The following is a 21,210-nucleotide window of genomic DNA, read 5'->3' on the forward strand; positions in this document are numbered from 1 at the left end:
CATGATATGAAACTAGATTTCTATAACTAGGGCATTTGCGTCTTATTCTGTCTTACCTGCCTTACTTCTGTTTGTACTAGTCTCTCACTGGTCACCTATGTATGTTCACCTATGTACGCAATTAAAAAATGATAACACCAGTAAATACTAAAGGAAATGAAAATCTTTAAGCACACCGGCGTCTGGTGCGTTATTAACTAGCATTGCGTTCGAATCCCGTAGGCGGGTACCAATTTTCCTAATGAAATACGTAGGTACTTAACAAATGTTCACGATTGATTTCCACGGTGAAGGAATAACATCGTGTAATGAAAATCAAGCCGACAAAATTATAATTTGTGAGGCTGCTTTTTATTACTGGTGGCAGGACCTCTTGTGAGTCCGCGCGGGTAGGTACCACCGCCCTGCCTATTTCGGCCGTGAAGCAGTAATGCGTTTCGGTTTGAAGGGTAGGGCAGCCGTTGTATCAGTAGTGCAATATTTCACCCATTTAATGCAATAAAAAGGCCAATACTATTCATAGTCATGCCCTAATAAAGAGATAAGTTCTAATTTAAATAAGCTTCGATATCCACAATTGTGTCCATGTTTCAGTCTCAATGCGGACGGCCTCTCACCGTTGGACGTTGCGGTGCTCTCAAACAACCGACCACTTGCCAAGATGCTCATGGAATTCGGTGCTAAAGAAGGAACACAACGTAAGTATCCTTATTCTGTTCCCACAAGGCGAGGTCGGTACAAGATCAGATTTTGATGCCCGGGATTAGCGAACCAGGATAGGAATCAACGGGAGAAGGTATTACGACTGGAGGGTAAATAATCATGGCACAATTTAGTAGGTACAGCGCCCGTCTTCTTTTTCCACTGTGCATCTCATGTCCGAATAATTTGACAACTGTAAGTAAATCTGAGACAATTAATGGTTAGGTGTATGAACTAAATGCCTTTGAGTTATAATATAATAGCATATAGTATATATCTCATAGCACAACAATATCTGTACACTGTACTGTACTATATAATATTGGCCAGGTATACTCTGCTATACTATATGGCACTATAGTATGGCGTAGTCTGAAAGCAAAGAGCAGTGCTTGGCTGAATCTCCCAACAGATCGAAATCGCGACCCACTGAGAAGATCCAGTGAGAAACTCAGTGAGTTGTGTCTGTGGACTAGTCATTCCTTACATACCACGATGCTCTGATGGTTATCTTGCAGAAATAACACTTGGTGACTTAGAGGGAGTTTGTGTATGTGCGGACACTTCATAAATCATAACGAATTTTTAAACAGGTCTTATACCTGAGCAGAATTAGACAAAATGCAACCACCTACAACTTACCACCAGTAAATACTGACTGGCGATTGCAGCACGCTGGTATAATACTAAGAGAGAATTGCTGCTCATTCTCCGGTGAGGCCGCTTTTTAGGCCACCCACGGGAAGAGGTGTGGTGGCGTATTCTAAACCAGACAGCCGCTATGTACTGATTGTAATACTTAGAGAGCATCGCTGCTCATTCTCCGGTGAGGCCGCTTTTTAGGCCACCCACGGGAAGAGGTGTGGTGGCGTATTCTAAACCAGACAGCCGCATACTGATGACGCAGAAGCATTAGTTCGACTGACCTATATGGCATATTTTATTTAAATCTGCCTCCGTTGTCTAAATACTTACATAAATGATAATTTTCCCGTATTTTGTCGGGACAAAAGTAAACTTTTCGCGTTTGCCGCACCTGTTACAAGCCTGTTACCGTAACTCTGTTTATTTTGATGAATCTCACTCGACGAACGCCTGCTGTCTTTCCTTTTGATTAAAAGATATGTTCGTAAATGACAAAAGATTATTTTTTCGACACATTCTTGGCTGATATTTACATTGTAATAGCAGCAATCCTGCCAGTGGATATAAAAGTCAAATTGTTTCACGCCAATCATGGATAAAAGGGCGGTTCTTCCATAAACGGCTCACTATACATCCTGCTATGGTAGCACAATTTACTGGTAGTAAATTATATAATATAATATTTAAACGTGAAAGCGATTAACCAAAGGACCCAACGAAGTAACTCTATAATTGATTTCAATAAAATTAAGCCGAACGAAAATTGAAAAACGTCTTATACGTAAATACAACTTTACTGATATTCTTTTACTGGGGATAAGATCTCTTGTGAGTCCGCACGGGTAGGTACCACCACCACCACCAGTAATGCGTTTCGGTTTGGAAGGGTAGGGTAGCCGCTGTATTTATACTGAGATCTAGAACTCATGACTCAAGGTGGGTGGTGGCATTTACATTGTAGATGTCTATGGGCTCCGGTAACCACTTATAACTTAAAACCTGTGTCGTGGGCTGTGAGCTCGTCAATCAACTCCGCAATAAAAAATAAAAAAAAAATTATATTATGTTGAATATATAGAATATCCCAAAGAATGCAACATACATAAATATATAAGTTCAATAAACATTACGCATCCTCGGCAATCCGTATAAATGACACATGATGATGCTTATCTATGATTCATTGATGTATGAAATTTTTCTTTAAAAGTCAATAATGCCACAATACCCGCTAAACTCGAAGGGATGAACAATGCGAAAAGGCAGTTTAAGAAGTCGTCGTGGCCTAAAGGATAAGACGTCCGGTGCATTCGTGTGTAGCGATGCACCGGTGTTCGAATCCCGCAAGCGGGTACCAATTTTTCTAATGAAATACGTACTCAACAAATGTTCACGATTGACTTCCACGGTGAAGGAATAACATCGTGTAATAAAAATTAAACCCGCAAAATTATAATTTGCGTAATCACTGGTGGTAGGACCTCTTGTGAGTCCCCACGGATAGGTACCACCGTTCCGCCTATTTCTGCCGTGAAGCAGTGATGCGTTTCGGTTTGAAGGGTGAGGCAGCCGTTGTGACTATACTGAGACCTTAGAACTATATCTCAAGGTGTGTGGCGCATTAACGTTGTAAATGTCTATGAGCTCCAGTAACCACTTAACACCAGGTGGGCTGTGAGCTCGTCCTCATATCTATGCAATAAAAAAAATAAAAAAAAAATAGAAAAAAAATACAATATTATAAACTTTGATTTGTTTATTCCATTGAGAGATGATGTTTGTGAGTCAGTAAACGTTACGAAAGTAGGGACGCGATAAAGAACAAAAAGCGAAGTCAGATTTTACGAAATCAATCTTAATCGATAGTTTATCTAATCGATCGTTTCGCTTCCCGCTATCTGAGAGGTGTGATGTGTTGTTGGAGAAGTTTATCGCCATAACGGAGCGTGTCGATGGCGTGTTCCAATGTCAAGATATAGCGGGAAATAAGAAGCCGTAGTTTTTTGTTAGACGCAGATCAATGATAAGATAGGTGATGTGCATATCGAGGGGTGAAAAGGCTATTTGGTTTAAGCAAATCGCTTAATACGCTACATTTATCTTTGTAATTAATTAACAGTCTGTCTTATTTGGTAGTAACATTTTTTTTTTTGCTTAGATGGATGGACGAGCTCACAGCCCACCTGGTGTTAAATGGTTATCGGAGCCCATAAACATATACACCGTAAACGCGCTATCCACTTTAAGATATAAGCTCTAAGGTCTCAGTATAGTTACAACGGCTGCCCCGCCCTTCAAACCGAAACGCATTACTGCTTCACGGCAGAAATAGGCGAGACTCACAAGAGGTCCAGCCACCAGTAACATCAACCAATCAATTTTTTTAATTGTACTTAAATTAAGGTTACTCCATTTAAATAGCGGAACAAGTTTTTTTGTTATAATATTTTTTTTATATAATAACTTTAAATGGCTCTCCTATAACGTTGCAAGAATGTCGCTTAAACCAAATATCATTTCACATAGCGATATAAAAATTTCGCTCTTCTGACGATTAACACAAAATAAACGTGTTTTGGATAAATTGAATATGAACGAATTGGATAATCGGAATAAACAAGCTAATCGAATTTCTCACGTCACTTTCATTTTTAATTTCCGGTGTTTTAGTTCGTCATTAATTAATTAAGTCATAATTAACCATTTAAGATCACGTGCTAGTCTCCTTTCTTTATAAGCTACTAGCTGACCCGGCAGACTTCGTAGCGCCTCAATCGATAAATAAAAGACCTAAACTTTTGTGTGTAAAATAAACTTTAAAAAAAAAACAAAAGGAATCCGTCCCACGGGGGACACATCAAAGGAAAAACAAAATTGTTTGTTTTTATACAATTCCGAGCATTTTCATATTTTTTCACCTTTTAAACCTTCTCTGGACTCCCACGAATAATTCATGACCAAAATTAGCCAAATCGGTCCAATCATTCGCGAGTTTTAGCGAGACTAACGAACAGCAATTCATTTTTATATATAGATATAATTTTTATCCTGTTAGGGAAAAGGGGAATTTTTCCCCTGGGGAAAAACTGCAGAGTAAGAATAATTAGTAAATAGGTACTAAAACTAAATTTATGGGCTATAGGAATACGCGACTCGTTTAAACCGCTATCGATTGTGAATTGAATCTTAAGCGCTTATTCGTTCGCTTGATTAGTTTTAACAATCGATTTCCGAAATTGTTCGAGCAGAATCGAGTTTAAATGGCCATTGTATTTACTCGTTGTTCTCGATTTCGTTCATACATTAGGTATCTAATTGTATCGGTTGATAATTAATCAAAGTTTGACGAAATTTTCAAGTTAGCTAAATTCTAGAGCTTTTTTTTTGTTTATCTACCTATGCTGATAGCCCTAAGAAGCTATTTCAGCGTAACCTTAACTAGTAGGTGGGCTCACGGGGCTCAAACCTGACGACGTTGCTAACACGAACCCTAGCAAGAGCCATGCTTCGCAGAATCACCCACTAGATCAGAAACGCGACCCACTGAGAAGATCCGGCGAGAAACTCAGTGGGCTGTGTCTGTGGGTTAATTTACTCGTCGAGCCTTCCGTCGCAAGCGACGGGTTCGACGAGAACGATACCTAAAAGCACCGTTAGTGGATCGGGAGGATCCGAAATGACGTGTTTTGGGCGACGTCGACTGCATTCTATTCTGTCCGCAGGATCGGGAATGTCTAAAGTGCTATGAACTGCTATGTATAGGCATAATTTTATTGATGCCGGAAACAAACCCGAGACAAAATCAAGAGTCTAACAGTCTAACAGTTCTACTGGTGGTAGCAGCCGTTGTAACTATACTGAGATCTTAGAATTTATATCTCAAGGTGGGTGGCGCATTTACGTTGTAGATGTCTATGGGCTCCAGTAACCACTTAACACCAGGTGGACTGTGAGCTTGTCCACCCATCTATGCAATAAAAAAATTTATCTTGTCATCGAAGAACACGAATACTTTGAACTCATTCCTACTGAGTGATAATTGAACCATTAAACCAACAAGGGAGTCAATTTTTGAATTGGGTCACAGTAAATTATTAAGACACGTATTACTCAAATTCAAATTCAAATTCAAAATAATTTATTTCAACTTAGATGTCAGTATAACACAAGTGTGTTGAAGTCAAAATATAAATAACAATTTTAACTCTACCACCGGTTCCAAAAAAAGCCACAGTCCTGAGAAGAACCGGCGAAACAAACTCAGCGGGCTTTTATACTATGTAACATTGCGGTTCAATAAAAAAAAAAATATGTTATAAAGTACTTTACGAAAAAAGAGCTTAGACTTGCAGACGCACTGAAATAATAAAGTTTGGAAAAGATTTAAAGCTATAATATTCGCTGAATAACACGCAATGTACACAATAATTAAAAATATAACTGACTCATGAGTTTTACGGGCTTGAAGGAGGCGGGGGTGCAGATGTCAGCGTTATTTCATCCACGTTGCGGGTATTTGAAATACTTTAGTAAATTACTATGTTTTTTTTAAGGGATTTTATGACCTGGTAACTAAGACCTTTAAGTCATGTCTTATTTTAATTTGTATTCAAATTTTTATGAAAAATGATATTATGGAGTGAAATGAAATGAAGATGATTAATTTGAGACATTAATCAACTGGGATGAAATGAAATGAAATGAAATGAGATGATATGGGATGAAATATAATCTCAATAAAATGGTGGTCATTTACTAAGATTTTTTCAGTGGACTTTTTGGAGGATCCCAAGAAGTTACGTCCAGCGGCTTTGTTTCATTTTCCCACATTTGTGCACTTTCACAGATATTAAAACAGTTAATAAACCACCATTATTACACATTTAAACCTGAGGAAACACTAAACAGACAAAAAAAAATCACACAACTACATTCCTCGCGTTCGCGCCAAAAAGTCAATTAGTATGGTTCTCCGTTAAAGGTTGTAGATTATTTTCATTTCAGCATCGAAAGCGGTCTTTTTGCAGGCTACCAACCACAAGAAATAATCGAAAGTTCGGTCGGTTGTTCTGAAAATTATTTATTATTTTTCTTTTTATTGTTAGATATCCACTGCTTGGTTTTAGAATTGGTATTAAAAAAAAACTATCAAGATAATTACGACAAAAATCTCAAAATCTATCTCAAAGTCCCCAGATCGATTAAAAAAAATAATTAAACTGTTTTTTATTTATTTTTTGCTTAGATTGGTGGACTAGCGTACGGTCCACCTGGTGTTAAGTTGTTACCGAAGCCCCCATAGACATCTACAACGTAAATACCGCCACCCACCTTGAGACAGGAGTTCTAAGGTCTCACTTTTTACAGCACCAACGGTTGCCCCGCCCTTCAAACCGAAACTGATTACTTCTTCACGGCGGAAATAGGCTCGGTGGTGGTGGTACCTACCCGTGCGGACTGTTGTGGCTACAGAAAATATGTTTGACAAATACTAGCTTACCGAATCTAATAATAGTTACTCGGGCTCCGTGATGCACATCAAAGACTATACAATATAAAAACTTGTAGTGTCTCTTGTAACTCGATAACGGGAACTTTCTCGATTGTTCTATTTTATTTGAAGACAATCGCAAACAAGCTAAGAAAGCGACTGGGCCCTCGGGACTTTAGTTCTCGACCTATAACTGTATTGTATTGATTTATCGGCTCGGGTCGTAGTACATAGTAGATGTTTTATTTTTATTTTTTTCTTCATATTATTACGGAAACGGTGCACATCCCTGATTCCCCGGGTCCGGGTCAGCCCTAACAGCATTCTGAAGGCATTAATAATAATTAGCAGACCTTTATGACTTGAACCATTGTACCATGGTTCAGTGGTGGTTGCTGAATAAAAAAATAAATAATGACCTCTTAGGTAAATAAATATAAGATAGAATTTGTAACACTTAGAAATAACATCATAATCTTAGTTGAGAAAACTTACTTGTTTGTTATATTATTCTTTGTTTATTTTTTATTTTTTATTCATGGATTATGATTATATGATAAATAAATGAATTATTATTATTATTTCGACACTGCCGACGATCAGAATCGACTGACCACCTTTGCACTGGTATAGGGTTTGTATTTTAATGGTCAGAAATATTGATATAATGTAATAAAGGTGGTTTATTCGCTCCAAAGATGGTTTAACTACTTTGGTTTAACTACTGCATCACTAATTCTGAAAACGCTTGTGCTATATATTTTTATGCCCCTAGTTTAAATAAAATACAGACTTGTAAAATGAACATTCGCGTTTATTTTAATATTATTATAATTCAATTTGCCATGCACAGGGCTAAAAGACAGGAACGGAAGAGAGAGTTGCCATAAGCAAATTTTAAAATTAGCTAATTTATTTAGGACTTAGGTGTTACCATTACAATTTTACAATAAAATTCTAATGTTCATATTTTGATTGAACACAACCCTATTCCCTATTTTTGCCTACCCATTGCTTGTTACCTCAAAGGATTATACTAGCTTCACCGAACGTGTGTTATCTGTGAACGTGTGAGATCTTTTTTGCCACGTACCATCCGGCTATGGAATGAGCTCCCCTCCGCGGTGTTTCCCGAGCGCTATGACATGTCCTTCTTCAAACGAGGCTTGTGGAGAGTATTAAGCGGTAGGCAGCGGCTTGGCTCTGCCCCTGGCATTGCTGAAGTCCATGGGCGACGGTAACCACTCACCATCAGGTGGGCCGTATGCCCGTCTGCCTACAAAGGCAATAAAAAAAAAAAAAAAAAAAAAAATATTTCATACGTTATCGCAACGTAAGTAATATTTAAAATACTGTTTCGAGGAGCATTCCACATTCATTCTGGATTCACGCTGTGATGTTTTATCGTTTTTGACTTTAGTGTCTTCATCGAAGCGCAACTCTGTGTCAGTTTTTTTTTTTTGACTAGCTCACAGCCCACCTGGTGTTAAGTGGTTACTGAAGCTCATAGACATCTACAACGCAAATGCGCCACCCACCTTGAGATATAAGTTCTAAGGTCTCAGTATAGTTACATAAAGGTAATTAGAAAATCACTGAAAATAGAATAGAACATGTCATCGCATGACAAAACTAATAACAATGAGAAATATAAGTGACTTGCTGTACCCGTCCGCTTCGCTGGGCATTTAAAATTAACATTATTATTTCTCACCCCCACAAAGATTCTCATCATTAACGCCCCCGCAACTGGTGTAGGGAGTCCAACACTCATATAAATATTAGCCTATCCATTAAGTACATGTATTTTCTACATGGACACCAAGTTTCAAGTCAATCGAATGCATGGTTTAGTAGTTATAACGGAACATCCGTAAAAACCACTGTAGATTTATATATTAGTGTAGATGTAGATTAGAAAATCACTGAAAATAGAATAGAACATGTCATCGCATAAAAAACCTAATAACAGTGAGAAACATAAGTGTTTTTGCTATCCAAAGCTTATAATTGAAGATTGAATAGAATACTGAGCAATATGTGGATATAGAAAGAATCACACAGAATAAAATAACAATAACTCGCAGCTGATTATCGTCGTGTGCCCGATAAAACAGATTTCCAGCAATCTGAATTACATTTGCGTTCGGCTCTTCGATGTAAACAGACAGATCTCATTATCTGCACAGAGGGAGAACTCTTATCTTTGCGATGGAATTCTTAAGCTCTCGTCGCGATGTTTGAAGCACGAATGATGACGTCATGCACTACGAGATCCGAATACAGAGTAACCTGTTTGAAGTTTCTGGTTCATTAAAGGACGAATCCAATTTGATGCTTTTCCCCGTGGCTTAGCGTACCTACATTGTATTTGATGGTTTGGTTCAACACGGGTGACCTTGACGAAACATGTTGCACATTTTTAGTTTAAGAAAAATACCGAAATTATCGTTGTATCTATTTTTGCTGAGAAGTCATTGTGAGTTTTGTTTCGAAGGGTAGATAACAATTACGACTGAATTGAGACAGCGACCCCGCGTCTACAACTCGATAGAGGCATTCATGTTACGATGTCAATAGGTCTTTTCTGTCCTTTCCTCACTAAATTGCAACTGAGTTAGAACATCGATCGAGTGCAATAAAAGTAATCGTTAATAAATTACAAAATAATGATCGTGTAGTTTAAAAATCATCAATCGCCACCAAACGGGGCCTTGTCCTCCATACCTATTTGGCGGCATCGCGTAGGATCACGGTGATAGCTAGGTACTTTTCCTAATAATTGCCTCGGGTTTTGCCGGACTGGTAGACGACGGCTCACAGGTCTCGGCAAGAGAAACTTTTCTAACAACTGCCCTAACAAGAGCAGTGCTTATTTTTTATTTCTTTCCTATGTTGATAGCCTTGAGAGGCTATATCAGCGTTACCCTAGCGTGTAGGTGAGCTCTCGGGGCTCAAACCGGAGTGCTGCTAGCACTGGCCCTAGCAAGAGCAGTGCTTCGCAAAATCTACCACCGGATTAGAAACGTGACCCACCTCAGTAGGCAGTGCCTGTGGGTTAATTTACCCGCCGAACCCTTCGTCACAAGCGACGGTTTCGGCGAGAACGGTGACGGGTGCTTGTGGTACCTAAAAGCACCGTTAATTGATCGGGAGGATCCGTAATGACGTGCTTAGGGCGGCTTCGACTGTTTACCATGCAGTGCTTCGTTGTATCGACTACCGTATCGGAATCGCGACCCACTGAGAAAATCTGGCTGGAAACTTCTAGTGTTGTGCCTGTAGGCGGCGATAGCGATGCGTCACCGTGACTGCGTGAGGTGTTGAGTTCAACACATCACTTTCGAATGTGTGATAATTTTTTTCCCTTTATTATCTACAGTCAGCATCCTGTTACGTAGTAAGTAAGAGCGTGACTCAAGCGAGCCATCTTTTCTAAATTTAAAGATGTGTCATTGAACTATATGACGTCTTTTCTCTTGGGCCGTTTACAGTAACTTCGTTTTTTCAAGGCGGCAAGCAGATTGTTTGGGTGCTTTTCCAATCTTTCGAGGTGTTTTTGTTTAAATTTTGCGATTTCCTGCATTATTGTAGGCATCCCTAGTTCTCTGTGTATTTCAGTGTTTATGACCAACCTCGGAACACCACTTATAAGAACACAAGATAGAGTTTTACATTATTTGTATTATACTGATATTCAAATGTGTGAAATGGCAGTTCCTTTGTAAGGATCGCACCGAAAACTTACACCACACGGCATCGTGTCCTCGATGCTCCCGGAAATTTGATTTGAGCATCATTGTTAAAGCGCATACGGATTCTTGCCCGTGAAACGTGCCCGTGAATAATTTATCTCCCGTTTTATTATCTCGTCAGTTCCCCGACTTATTTCGGTTGCTTCACTTCAAGGGGCTTCTCGAGCAATAAAGAAGAGGTAAATAGACAAAGTAAAAACCGTTCAATATCTTTTTTCTCTCTGTCAACAGACTTTTTAGTTTAATGCTTTAGTCTTATAAATTAAAAACGAAATGGAGAAAGTATGTTCCTACTTTTATAAGAAAAAATAATGTTATTATCAATTTTCTTATTTTCGCAAAAAGGAATGCACCTATCACAGCACCCTTGGTTGTCTAGTAGAAAATGCCTCTGGCATTAAGTCCGCCATTGTACCTTTGCGCATGAAATTGAATAAATTAATAAAACAACACAACAAACTAGAAACTGAACATTAGTTAAAATATGTAAATTTGTGGTCATTCATGTTCATTATCGATTTTTTAGTGTATTCAATAACATGGCCACCTTTGTAAATGGAATTGAAACGAATTGCAGCTACAATAGAAAGAGGTCCTGCGTTTAAATATTTCTAATACATATTATTATATAGGGTTGGTTTTTAGTTTCCCCTCTGGTCCTACCCTTCGCTAATATGGTAGACTACTCGCCTTCAATCCGGATACGCCATAGAAAACTTCTTTTCACATTCCAGCCACAAAACACCAGCTTCGGCAACATTTCAATATTTTACTTATATGGAAAACTTAAATTACTTTTTTATCAAAGAAGTTACTTGGTGGGCGTTCCCACCCACGCAGTCTATTGTTTTTCACCAAACAAAGTGTGCTCCCAAATATTTGAACACTGAGAGAATGACAAATTGAGCTACGAAATTGAAATTATTATTAATAGTATGGTATTCTTTAAAAATAAAATAATTACGCATGTAAAGGTGACTTATTATTTTATTTTTTTCAATACTTTGCGGCAAAACTTTATTGTTGTATGAAAAAAGAAATGCTTAAATATTTTCATTGGCATGCTATGTCCTTTTATATACAGATAAGCTACAGCTAATCTAGATGTGAGCTAGTTTAATATGGAACATAATTGGGATATAAATCTAACACGACTAGATCGCATTCGTAACAACTACATTCGCAGTAGCGTTGGATTTCGTGACGTAGCAAATAAGCTGCAGAAAAGTCGTCTCCGATGGTACGGCCACATAAGCCGCAGGCCTCTAGACTACGTCGGAAATAGATTCCTCGACTTTTAAGTACCAGGTCCAACATCTCGCGGTAGGTCCAAGAGATGGATGTGGTAAATACCTCCATATTAGAGGAGAATAACCTCACCCAGAAGGATACCGAAGACCGGGCAAAACGGAGGAGTTTAAGTAGGAAAGCGGACCCCAGCACCAGACCGCGAAAACGCTAGGAAGAAGAAGAACTACAATAAAACAAGACAGCTCCAACCGAAGCAGTCAAAGTCTTTTAAATTAATCCGATAGTTTTGCCATACATAAATATTTCTCCAAGTTTATACGCTCTACTGATGCTAAGCTCAGATTATTCCTTACCTTCACCCTTCGATTTGTTACACTATTCTTATATCTAGTCGGTGAACCGAACCATTGACCACCGTTTCCTAATTCCCAAATCTGATTGTTCTAGTCGAACCAAACCGAGAATCGTATAAATAGCTAGATTCACCGACAGACACCATTTCCTGACGTTCGATGTCGAATCGAAACAAAACTCAATCGGGTCTCGGCACGATAAAACAAATTATACGACGTCCCACGTTTATTGAATCTGTCGCTGATGCTGCCGAAATTACCTACTGTACTACACGGTTTTTAATCTTACAGCAAGTTTACACGTTGATGGCGGGAATACTTTAAAGGACTTCCAGCCAGTTCGTGTGATGTCTTTTTGAGGGAAAATTCAACTTCTTTACAGTGCCTAAATGCCCATATAAATGCGGACATAGTCGCCTTCGCGAAAGAATGCGTTTTTGACTACCGCACCAGGACATAGTGTTTGAGTGTTTTTTTTATTGCTTAGATGGGTGGACGAGTTCTACAACGTAAATGCGCCACCCACCTTGAGATATAAGTTCTAAGGTCTCAGTATAGTTACAAGTTCCCCACCCTTCAAACTGAAGGGTAGGGCAGCAACCTGTGTGAGGATTTTTAAACCGCATAACGCAACTGGACGTGTTTAACTGAATTGTTCAGAGGACGAAAAGAGCTTAGAAGATTCCTGTTGTAAATAATACATATATTTCACATACAATAAATCAGAGTTTTGGTTTTAAGGAATGTTACAATAGTTATATTGACTCGAATTTGTCTCGTGTTATTCAAAATCCAACATCAAGAGCATACTGAATGAGGTGGCGAAGTATTGAAAAAAATGGAGAGGGGTGTTTCACGGACACCCGCTTGCAACGTAGTTCCTTTTGATATATCTTTTATGTGTGTTGCTAATGTAATTAAGTAATTATTAAATAAAAAATAAATATTCAGTATAAAATAATTAAGCGAATTAAAGCATGTGAATAGATGCGAATAAAGTTGGTATTGCCAATAAATTTCCGGAATATTTGTGAAATATTATTTCACTATCACTATATATTTTATTAATTGTTATCACTACATAGTATTTATATAAAACAAAGTCGCTTTCTCTGTCCCTATATCTGTCCCTGTGTATGCTTAAATCTTTAAAACTACACAACGGATTTTGATGCGTTTTTTTTTGATAGAGTGATTAAAGAGGAAGGTTTATATGTATAATAACATCCATTAAATAGTGTAGAAATCAATAATAAATTACAGTTTCCGAAGCGAAGCGAGGGCGGGTCGCTAGTTATAAATATACAAAGTATTTTGGCATATTCTCGTAGATGTAAGTCTAGTAAAAACAAGATGTTGAATATATGTTGGTGGTTTTCGATCTAACCCTTCAGCCCACGAACGAAACGTGCGATATGGAACTACGTTCCAAAAATTATAATGATTTATTCAAAATACTCAATACATACGAGGATAGCTTCATTCAGTGCATTCATGCATCTAGTACACACGAAAACCCTGAAATTAAAAAGTTGTGTAATAGAAATTCGTAAGATTATGGCCTTAATTAGGGACTCGTTCTTTCAATGGCTTTTTGTTTCTCTAGTTAAGAACTCTGAAGCATTGGGTGCCCATCTACGTCGCTTGGCCCGAGACGCAGAGTCCAAGCTACATGACGTTATCGGATGTGCAACGGAGCGACCATGTCGCGATGACGCTTGTACCAGGTAAAATATTGTAACGAATAATACTGCGATGGAACGTAATTATTTATTTGAAAAGTAGTACAGACAAACAAATTTCCAAATTAAAGGAATATCTTTAATCTGCATACGCAGAAACTAATGAATGATAAATGTCTGAGAAATGTAGGGTCCTTTCATATTTTTTTTTTATTAATAAGATGGGTGTACTTTGGCAATATATTGTAGGGATAGCCTACCCACGAGGTAGACCGATGAAACCCACTAAAAGTCACGGTTCAAGTTGCGCAAGACCGGTTATTGTAGCGAAACTTGGGTCGAAAAAAAGGTGGGTTGGCGAGAGCGCGGTCCGCCTGGTGTTAAATAGTCACTGGAACCCATATACATCAATATAAACGCCACTACCCAGCTTGAGACATAAGTTCTAAGTCTCAGTTTTCCAGTACAACCTACCTAACTAATAAGGTGGGCTCACAAACCGCCCTTCCACCAGTTAAGGATCACCATTTCACGATAGCATTTAAATGTAACATCTGGAAGGTATTGGACTCGATGGTTAATATGCCAAAATAAACTGTTCTGACTTCACATTCTTGTTACACACTCAAGTTGTTCTGTAAGGTCGTACATAAAGCCGATGTGTTCTCTAGTTTACTACGCTTGATACAGACTATAAGATATCAATTCAAATTAAAGCTTCCGAATGTCGATTCCAGATCTTCAGCTAGTGGTCAAGGCACTGGCACGACCGGGTGTGCTGGTGGGACTGGCTCCGAAAAGGATAAACAGGCACAGCATTGGGAAAGAAGAGTCAGAACCCTCAAGTAAGATCGATTATTCAATTTTTTTTATTGACAGGAACACACGGTCCGCCTGGTAATTATTGGTTACCATCGCTCTCCGCAAACCTTGTTTGAAGTAGAACGTGTCATCGGGGAATTCATTCCAAAGTCGAATGGTAGGTGGCAGAATTCTGGATACGTAATGTGACGGGTGGTGCGATGGTATAATAAAAAGAGACGATGAGACCGTCTCAAACAGTTCCTCAGAGCACTTCTTGAAACTCGTCAGAAAACTCTTCTATTCCTTTGTTTATAGTTAACCAACGGTAACAGTAGGTGTCTTGATGCGAGTCTTCTTCTTCTTCTTTGTGGCGTTTTGTCCGGTCTAGTGTCAGGGACCGCTTTTCAACTTAAACCCCTCCACATTGCCCGTTCTTCTCCTTCTGGGTGAAGCTATTCTGCTCCATATCCGCCTTTACCACATCCAACCAACGTTTCTTGGGTCTACCGCGGGTTCTTGGACCTAGAATGCAGAAGCTGAGGCATCTATTTCTGACGTAGGACCCTGTGGCCTATCTGCGGGGTATAATTGGTTAAACTTATACTATTTATAACTACACACATTAATTTCAATGACCTCATCATAAAATATAGATATTCTCTATTGTAGAGATCTTCCTCTAGCTCCATAATACTTTGTTCCAATATCTTTCCCTAATAGTGATGTGATTTGCAAAAAAAAAAATATATATGAAAAAAAAATTTTTTTTTACTGTGCATAGATAAAGTTAATTCTCATTTGCGTTGATAGCATTAAGTGGAACTGAGGCAGTGGCATTTCATTACAGTTTTCATTACCAGATTACAGTATAACATATTCAGATAAATGAAAATTGACTTAACTACAGGAATTAAGAATTGAAGACTTTTGCTTTATAAAGCACAAGTCCGGCCTCGCGTGGAGTACTGCTCCCATCTCTGGGCCGGGGCTCCCAAATACCAGCTTCTTCCATTTGACTCCATACAGAGGAGGGCCGTTCGGATTGTCGATAATCCCATTCTCACGGATCGTTTGGAACCTCTGGGTCTGCGGAGGGACTTCGGTTCCCTCTGTATTTTGTACCGTATGTTCCACGGGGAGTGCTCTGAGGAATTGTTCGAGATGATACCGGCATCTCGTTTTTACCATCGCGCCGCCCGCCATCGGAGTAGAGTTCATCCATACAACCTGGAGCCACTGCGGTCATCCACAGTGCGTTTCCAGAGGTCTTTTTTGCCACGTACCATCCGGCTATGGAATGAGCTCCCCTCCACGGTGTTTCCCGAGCGCTATGACATATCCTTCTTCAAACGAGGCTTGTGGATAGTATTAAGCGGTAGGCAGCGGCTTGGCTCTGCCCCTGGCATTGCTGAAGTCTATGGGCAACAGTAACCACTCACCATCAGGTGGGCCGTATGCTCGTCTGCCTACAAAGGCAATAAAAAAAAAAGAATTAAAAAAAAAACTAGTACTCTACGGTTTTTTCACTGCTTTTATTTTTAGAGTCGGCGATAACCTGAAATTTATTCGACGTTCAACACGTACGTAAAGCGACACAACAGTCGAATTAAATGAATCGAATTTGTTGAATAAATTAAATTTCCTTGTAATTGTTGTTTTAAATGACAAATTCAGCAATTAATATTGGCTAAGTTGACGTCATAAAACTGCCAATTCAAACTATACCTAATATTTTAAAATACACATTTGGTATTTTCCATCACCACAGATAAGTGCGAGAAGCAACAGGAAATGGTCTTTTAAAACCGTATAAAATAATAATGTCGATTATAATATATTTGCTAATCTTTCATAACCCTTTTCTAACCCATTGAGCTACTCACCGGGTCTTCTCAGTGAGTCGCGATTCAGATCCGATGGTAGATTCTGCGAAAGATTCTTGTTACGGTCAGTGTTATCAAACTCTCAGGTTGAGCCCTGTGAGCTCAGCTAACAGGCAGAGCGTAGGATAGCTTCTAAGGCTACGAACGGTTGGAGGAAAAACCGTTCCATTACTTATTCTTTATTATATAAAAATGGTACGTCCATTACCGTACGCCCAATCCACAAGTTTATCTAATTAATGGCTCAACGATTTGCATTTTAGACGTCTTGTCCAAGGCTGGCAACAGCTTCGTGTGCCTCTTGCGCCAAACGCACCAGATCTGGAGGTCTGTGGATCTCACGCGGTCACGGTCCGGTTAAGAGACGCCAAACCAGCATCCCTTGAAGACTTACCGGCCGTTACTAAGTTTAAAGGTAATATATTAAACTACCCGCTTTTTTATTGCTTAGATAGATGGATGAGCTCATGGCTCAACTAGTTAAGTGGTCAACGGAGCACATAGACCTCAATAACGTAATTGCTTTCGCCCATCTTTATGCATGAGCTCTAAGTCTCAGTCTTTACACTACAATGGCTTTTTCCTCTTCGGATCAAAAGGCATTAGTGCTCCACGGCAGATATAGTCAGAACGTTGGTCACCTACCTGTGCGGGCTTGAAAAAGCGGATGCGTCTTAATATCGTGCACAAAGGACGTATATATCATCATTCTCTATTAATTACAGTGGAGTGGTCATCGCGAGCCGATTTCTCTAACGTGTGCGGGGTCCGTGAGCTGACCTCATCGGGCGCTAACGTCGGCACCAAAGCCTTGATCACGGGCCTCACGCGGGGCAGGCGATACTTCTTGAGGGCTGCCGCCGGGAACATCAAGGGTTGGGGGCCGTTCAGCGTTTCTGTACCCAGAAGTGTCGTGCCGAGCAGTAAGTCTAATATAGTTCTGTCTATCGGTTAAAGATAATTAGGTCTTTGTTTTTATTGTTAGAGATTAGACAATTTTAGTGAAAGTAATTTTATGATGTTCGTTTTTGGATTGATGACGTAGGTACGACCTTATTTTGAACATAGTGTGATTTAGAATCAGATATTTTACCTAAACGGGTGAAAGTTGTGAAGGGATTCAGACTCGGAGCAGATGCGACAACGTTTTCACGTAAGTTTTACCTAAAGGTAAAATCGTGAGAAACTGCCAAGATATGATATTATAGACGTATAATAATGTCCCCCAAATATCAGGGTTTTTTTTAATTACCATGGAAAACGAAGTCCGGAAATAATTTGAAGAAAGTTGAATCCTTTCTGTCTCTTGCGGGAACATCTACTCAATAATATTCGGATACGAATCCGGGATTTAGCTTGACTATGAAAATTGTCTTTTAATAGTTTTGTCCTCCACAGTACAAGTTTAGGATTGATACAAGTTGTAATGATTATAGTTGTGATCTAAAGTGAAAATGATAATGGATGATCCTAAATAAGATAATACTAGAAATTATGTTTGATTTCTTTTGTATTGTGACGACTGAACTGCACGCAATGTAATAAAAATAAATCGGAGGACGCCTTCATTGCTGGTTCATGGCGTGAGCATTTATCTATACTGGGTGTTAGGAGACCGCTTCCGAAAACGATAATTTTGTACCTACAAAGTTGTCATTTTTGGGGAGCGCGGTATCAGCACCGCACCGGTGTGCGTGTAAAAGAAGCACCGCGCCCGGGCGTTCGTTGATCCGAGCATCAGCTGTTTTTGATTTTGTGTTTCATTGCTGGTTTTTTTTAAACTAAAGAAATGTTTTTTTTATGAAAGTATCGTTTCATTTAGCTACACTAACATGATGGAGCTTAAATAATGCTAGGAAAACGCTTTAAAAATAAGATTTTTTTTAAGTCACGACCGTTTTTGCCCGTCCCATTATTAAAGGTGTCATTAGTACTATGATCTGACTTCGTTCTCGGAAGCGGTCTCCTAACACCCAGTATAAACCCAAAAAAAATTACCCCTTTTTACGAAAATTGAGCGGACGAAGGTGTATGAAATTTCCCACACTTATAGAGAATATAGAGAAGGAGTGCAGAATGAATTTTTTTTTTAAATTATGCTTTAATAATACCTTAAATCAATAAAAAAAGTATTATACACATTACAATGTATTTGCCACTCATACATATATCAATATACTCTTTGTTTATTGTCAAACTTTTGTTATTGCTTAAAGTTTAAAGTCAAATTGAGAATATTTATTATGTTCAATATTATTTGTCTATAGTGTAGACTTGTCGAAATCTGTGATCATAGAAGTATAATAGTCTTTGACAATAGAACCATAATAATGCTCAAACTTATAATTTCAATTATTTAATTATACTGCGGGACCACTAGTTTATATAAATACGTTTCTTCGTTAGGGTACTAGTTTGTTCCAGTATTGCCTTCGGTTTCACGTCTCACCACAGCCTGTACATTCTCGATGCGCGTCACCAGGTTGGCGTGACGTGTCGTGTCGCGTGTCGCGCGGCGAGGCGGGCGACGCGGCGGCTGCCTTGGAGGCGCTGTGGGCGGCGGCGGCGGGCGCGCGCTCCCGCCCCCCCGGCCCGCCCCGGGTGCCGCGGAAGAAGACTGCCACCATACGACAACTCTTCACCGCTGCCAGCAAGTTCCAGAAGAACTTGAGAAGGTATACGCTAACAAACAGAACCGATGACATTTTTTTTTATTTCCTTGTAGGCAGACGAGCATATGGCCCAACTGATGGTAAGTGGTTACCATCGCCCATGGACTTCAGCAATGCCAGGAACAGAGCCAAGCCGCTGCCTACCGTTGTAATACATTGATAGTTCCTTTAACTTTTACTTCCATGAGTGAAGACCGCTAATCTGCCTACGTAAGGCCCCCGATCTCTTGCACAGACGGTTCACTGGATCCTGAAGCCTGTGTTCCACAGTAGACGAGTGGGAGCCGTCGATGATAATCATGAAGACTAATGATTATGATTCCAAGGATCATAAAAGCCGATAATTTTTTTTAATATGTGGTCAAATTTAAAATCATAATACGTTTACAGAGGCGTCTACCTCGCGTGCATTCTGTACCACGAGGATAAAGTGTTGGTGACCAGCGAAGAGTTCCTGCCGGTCATCGAAGTTGACGAAACCTACCCCACCTGTATCTACACGGATTTCCATTGGCTAATGAAGGTAATTAAAAATGATTTCATATAAAACTCGAGTGCTTTTTTTATTTATTTTTATTGCCCTTGTAGGCAGACGAGCATACGGCCCACCTGATGGTGAGGGTTACCATCGTCCATGGACTTTAGCAATGCCAGAGGCAGAGCCAAGCCGCTGCCCAAAGTGCTTTCGAAAGGTCCTTTAGGATAATGACATACCAAAGATATTTCGGAATAGTCAGTAAAAATGTGTTAAGAGTACAATTTTACTGACTCTCTGGTGCCATAGTTAGCGCCCCTGACTGTTCCATTGAAGGTCGTGGGTTCAATTCCCACTGAATTGTCTGCTCCTAAGATCCCGCGGTCAATATACCCGGGGCACTTGTTACATCACTCAACAATTAATAAATTATATTTATAATTAACTGGCTTATGTGAGTCAAATAATAAGATTTAACAGTTTGCGAGATACGAATGTTGAGATGGACGTGTGGAGTGACAAGAATGGTCAAGATAAGGAATGAGTATATCAGAGGAAGCGTGAAAGTAGCCCCAGAGATTGATAAATTAAAGAGCGGACGGTTAGCGTGGTATGGACATGTGATGCGTAGAGAGAAGATACATGTGACTAGGAGATGTATGGAAATGGTAGTGAAAGGTAGAGGGGGAAGAGGCCGATCGAAGAAAACATGAATAGAGTATGTGAATGACGATATTAGAGAGAGAGAGAAGTGAGTGATGAAATGACTTCTCGTAGAATATAATGGAATAGAAGAATTCGCTTTGCCGACCCCACTTAATAGAATGTAAAGGAAGAAGCTTCACATTTAAGGAAGGTCATGTAATAAAAATCAAACCCGCAAAAATTTTAATTTGCGTATAATTACTGGTGGTAGGACCTCTTGTGAGTCCGCGCGGGTAGGTACCACCACCCTGTCTATTTCTGCCGTGAAGCAGTAATGCGTTTCGGTTTGAAGGGTGGGGCAGCCGTTGTAACTATCCTTGAAACCTTAAAACTTATATCTCAAAGTGGGTGGCGCATTTACGTTGTAGATGAATATAGGCTTCAGTAACCACTTAACACCACGTGGACTGCCATGAGAACAAACGAGTCCATTCTAAGGCAGCTAGACATCCGTAATAGGCTCTCTTCCATGTGCCTGGAACGTGTTATGAGCTTCTTCGGACACATCATGCGGTCTCCCAGACATGAATTAGAGAAGCTCATAATTACGGGTCGCATAGAGGGCAAGCGCGCCGTGGGCAGAACACCAGCCAGATAGTCAGATCTAGCAAGAGAAGCACTCGGTGGTAGTCTGCACCATGCAGTCCATGCCACCCGTGATCGAGCACATTGAAAGTACGTCGCATGTCGTCGCGATCCTCATTAGTGAGGGAACGATATAGAAGAGAAGAGAAGGGCTGTGAGCTCGTCCACCCATCTAAGCAATAAAAAAAAAGGTCATTTCCCATTGAC

At 39.6% G+C, this 21,210-nt stretch overlaps 1 protein-coding gene across 5 annotated transcripts in view; it reads left to right on the forward strand.

The window, feature by feature from the left end:
- The window catches only part of LOC101745926 (ankyrin repeat and fibronectin type-III domain-containing protein 1), a 79,310-nt gene that overhangs the window by 48,645 nt on the left and 9,455 nt on the right, over positions 1-21,210 (forward strand). For all 5 annotated transcript variants that reach the window (XM_038016713.2, XM_062673420.1, XM_038016708.2 and 2 more), the window contains 7 exons: positions 595-698; positions 13,804-13,924; positions 14,617-14,724; positions 16,830-16,981; positions 17,292-17,489; positions 19,049-19,241; positions 19,629-19,761. In XM_038016713.2, coding sequence (XP_037872641.1) covers positions 595-698; positions 13,804-13,924; positions 14,617-14,724; positions 16,830-16,981; positions 17,292-17,489; positions 19,049-19,241; positions 19,629-19,761 — 1,009 coding nt within the window. The remainder of the gene's footprint in view (positions 1-594; positions 699-13,803; positions 13,925-14,616; positions 14,725-16,829; positions 16,982-17,291; positions 17,490-19,048; positions 19,242-19,628; positions 19,762-21,210) is intronic.

This window comes from Bombyx mori, chromosome 17, assembly GCF_030269925.1.
Source record: "Bombyx mori chromosome 17, ASM3026992v2".
NCBI classification, from domain to species: Eukaryota; Metazoa; Arthropoda; class Insecta; order Lepidoptera; family Bombycidae; genus Bombyx; species Bombyx mori.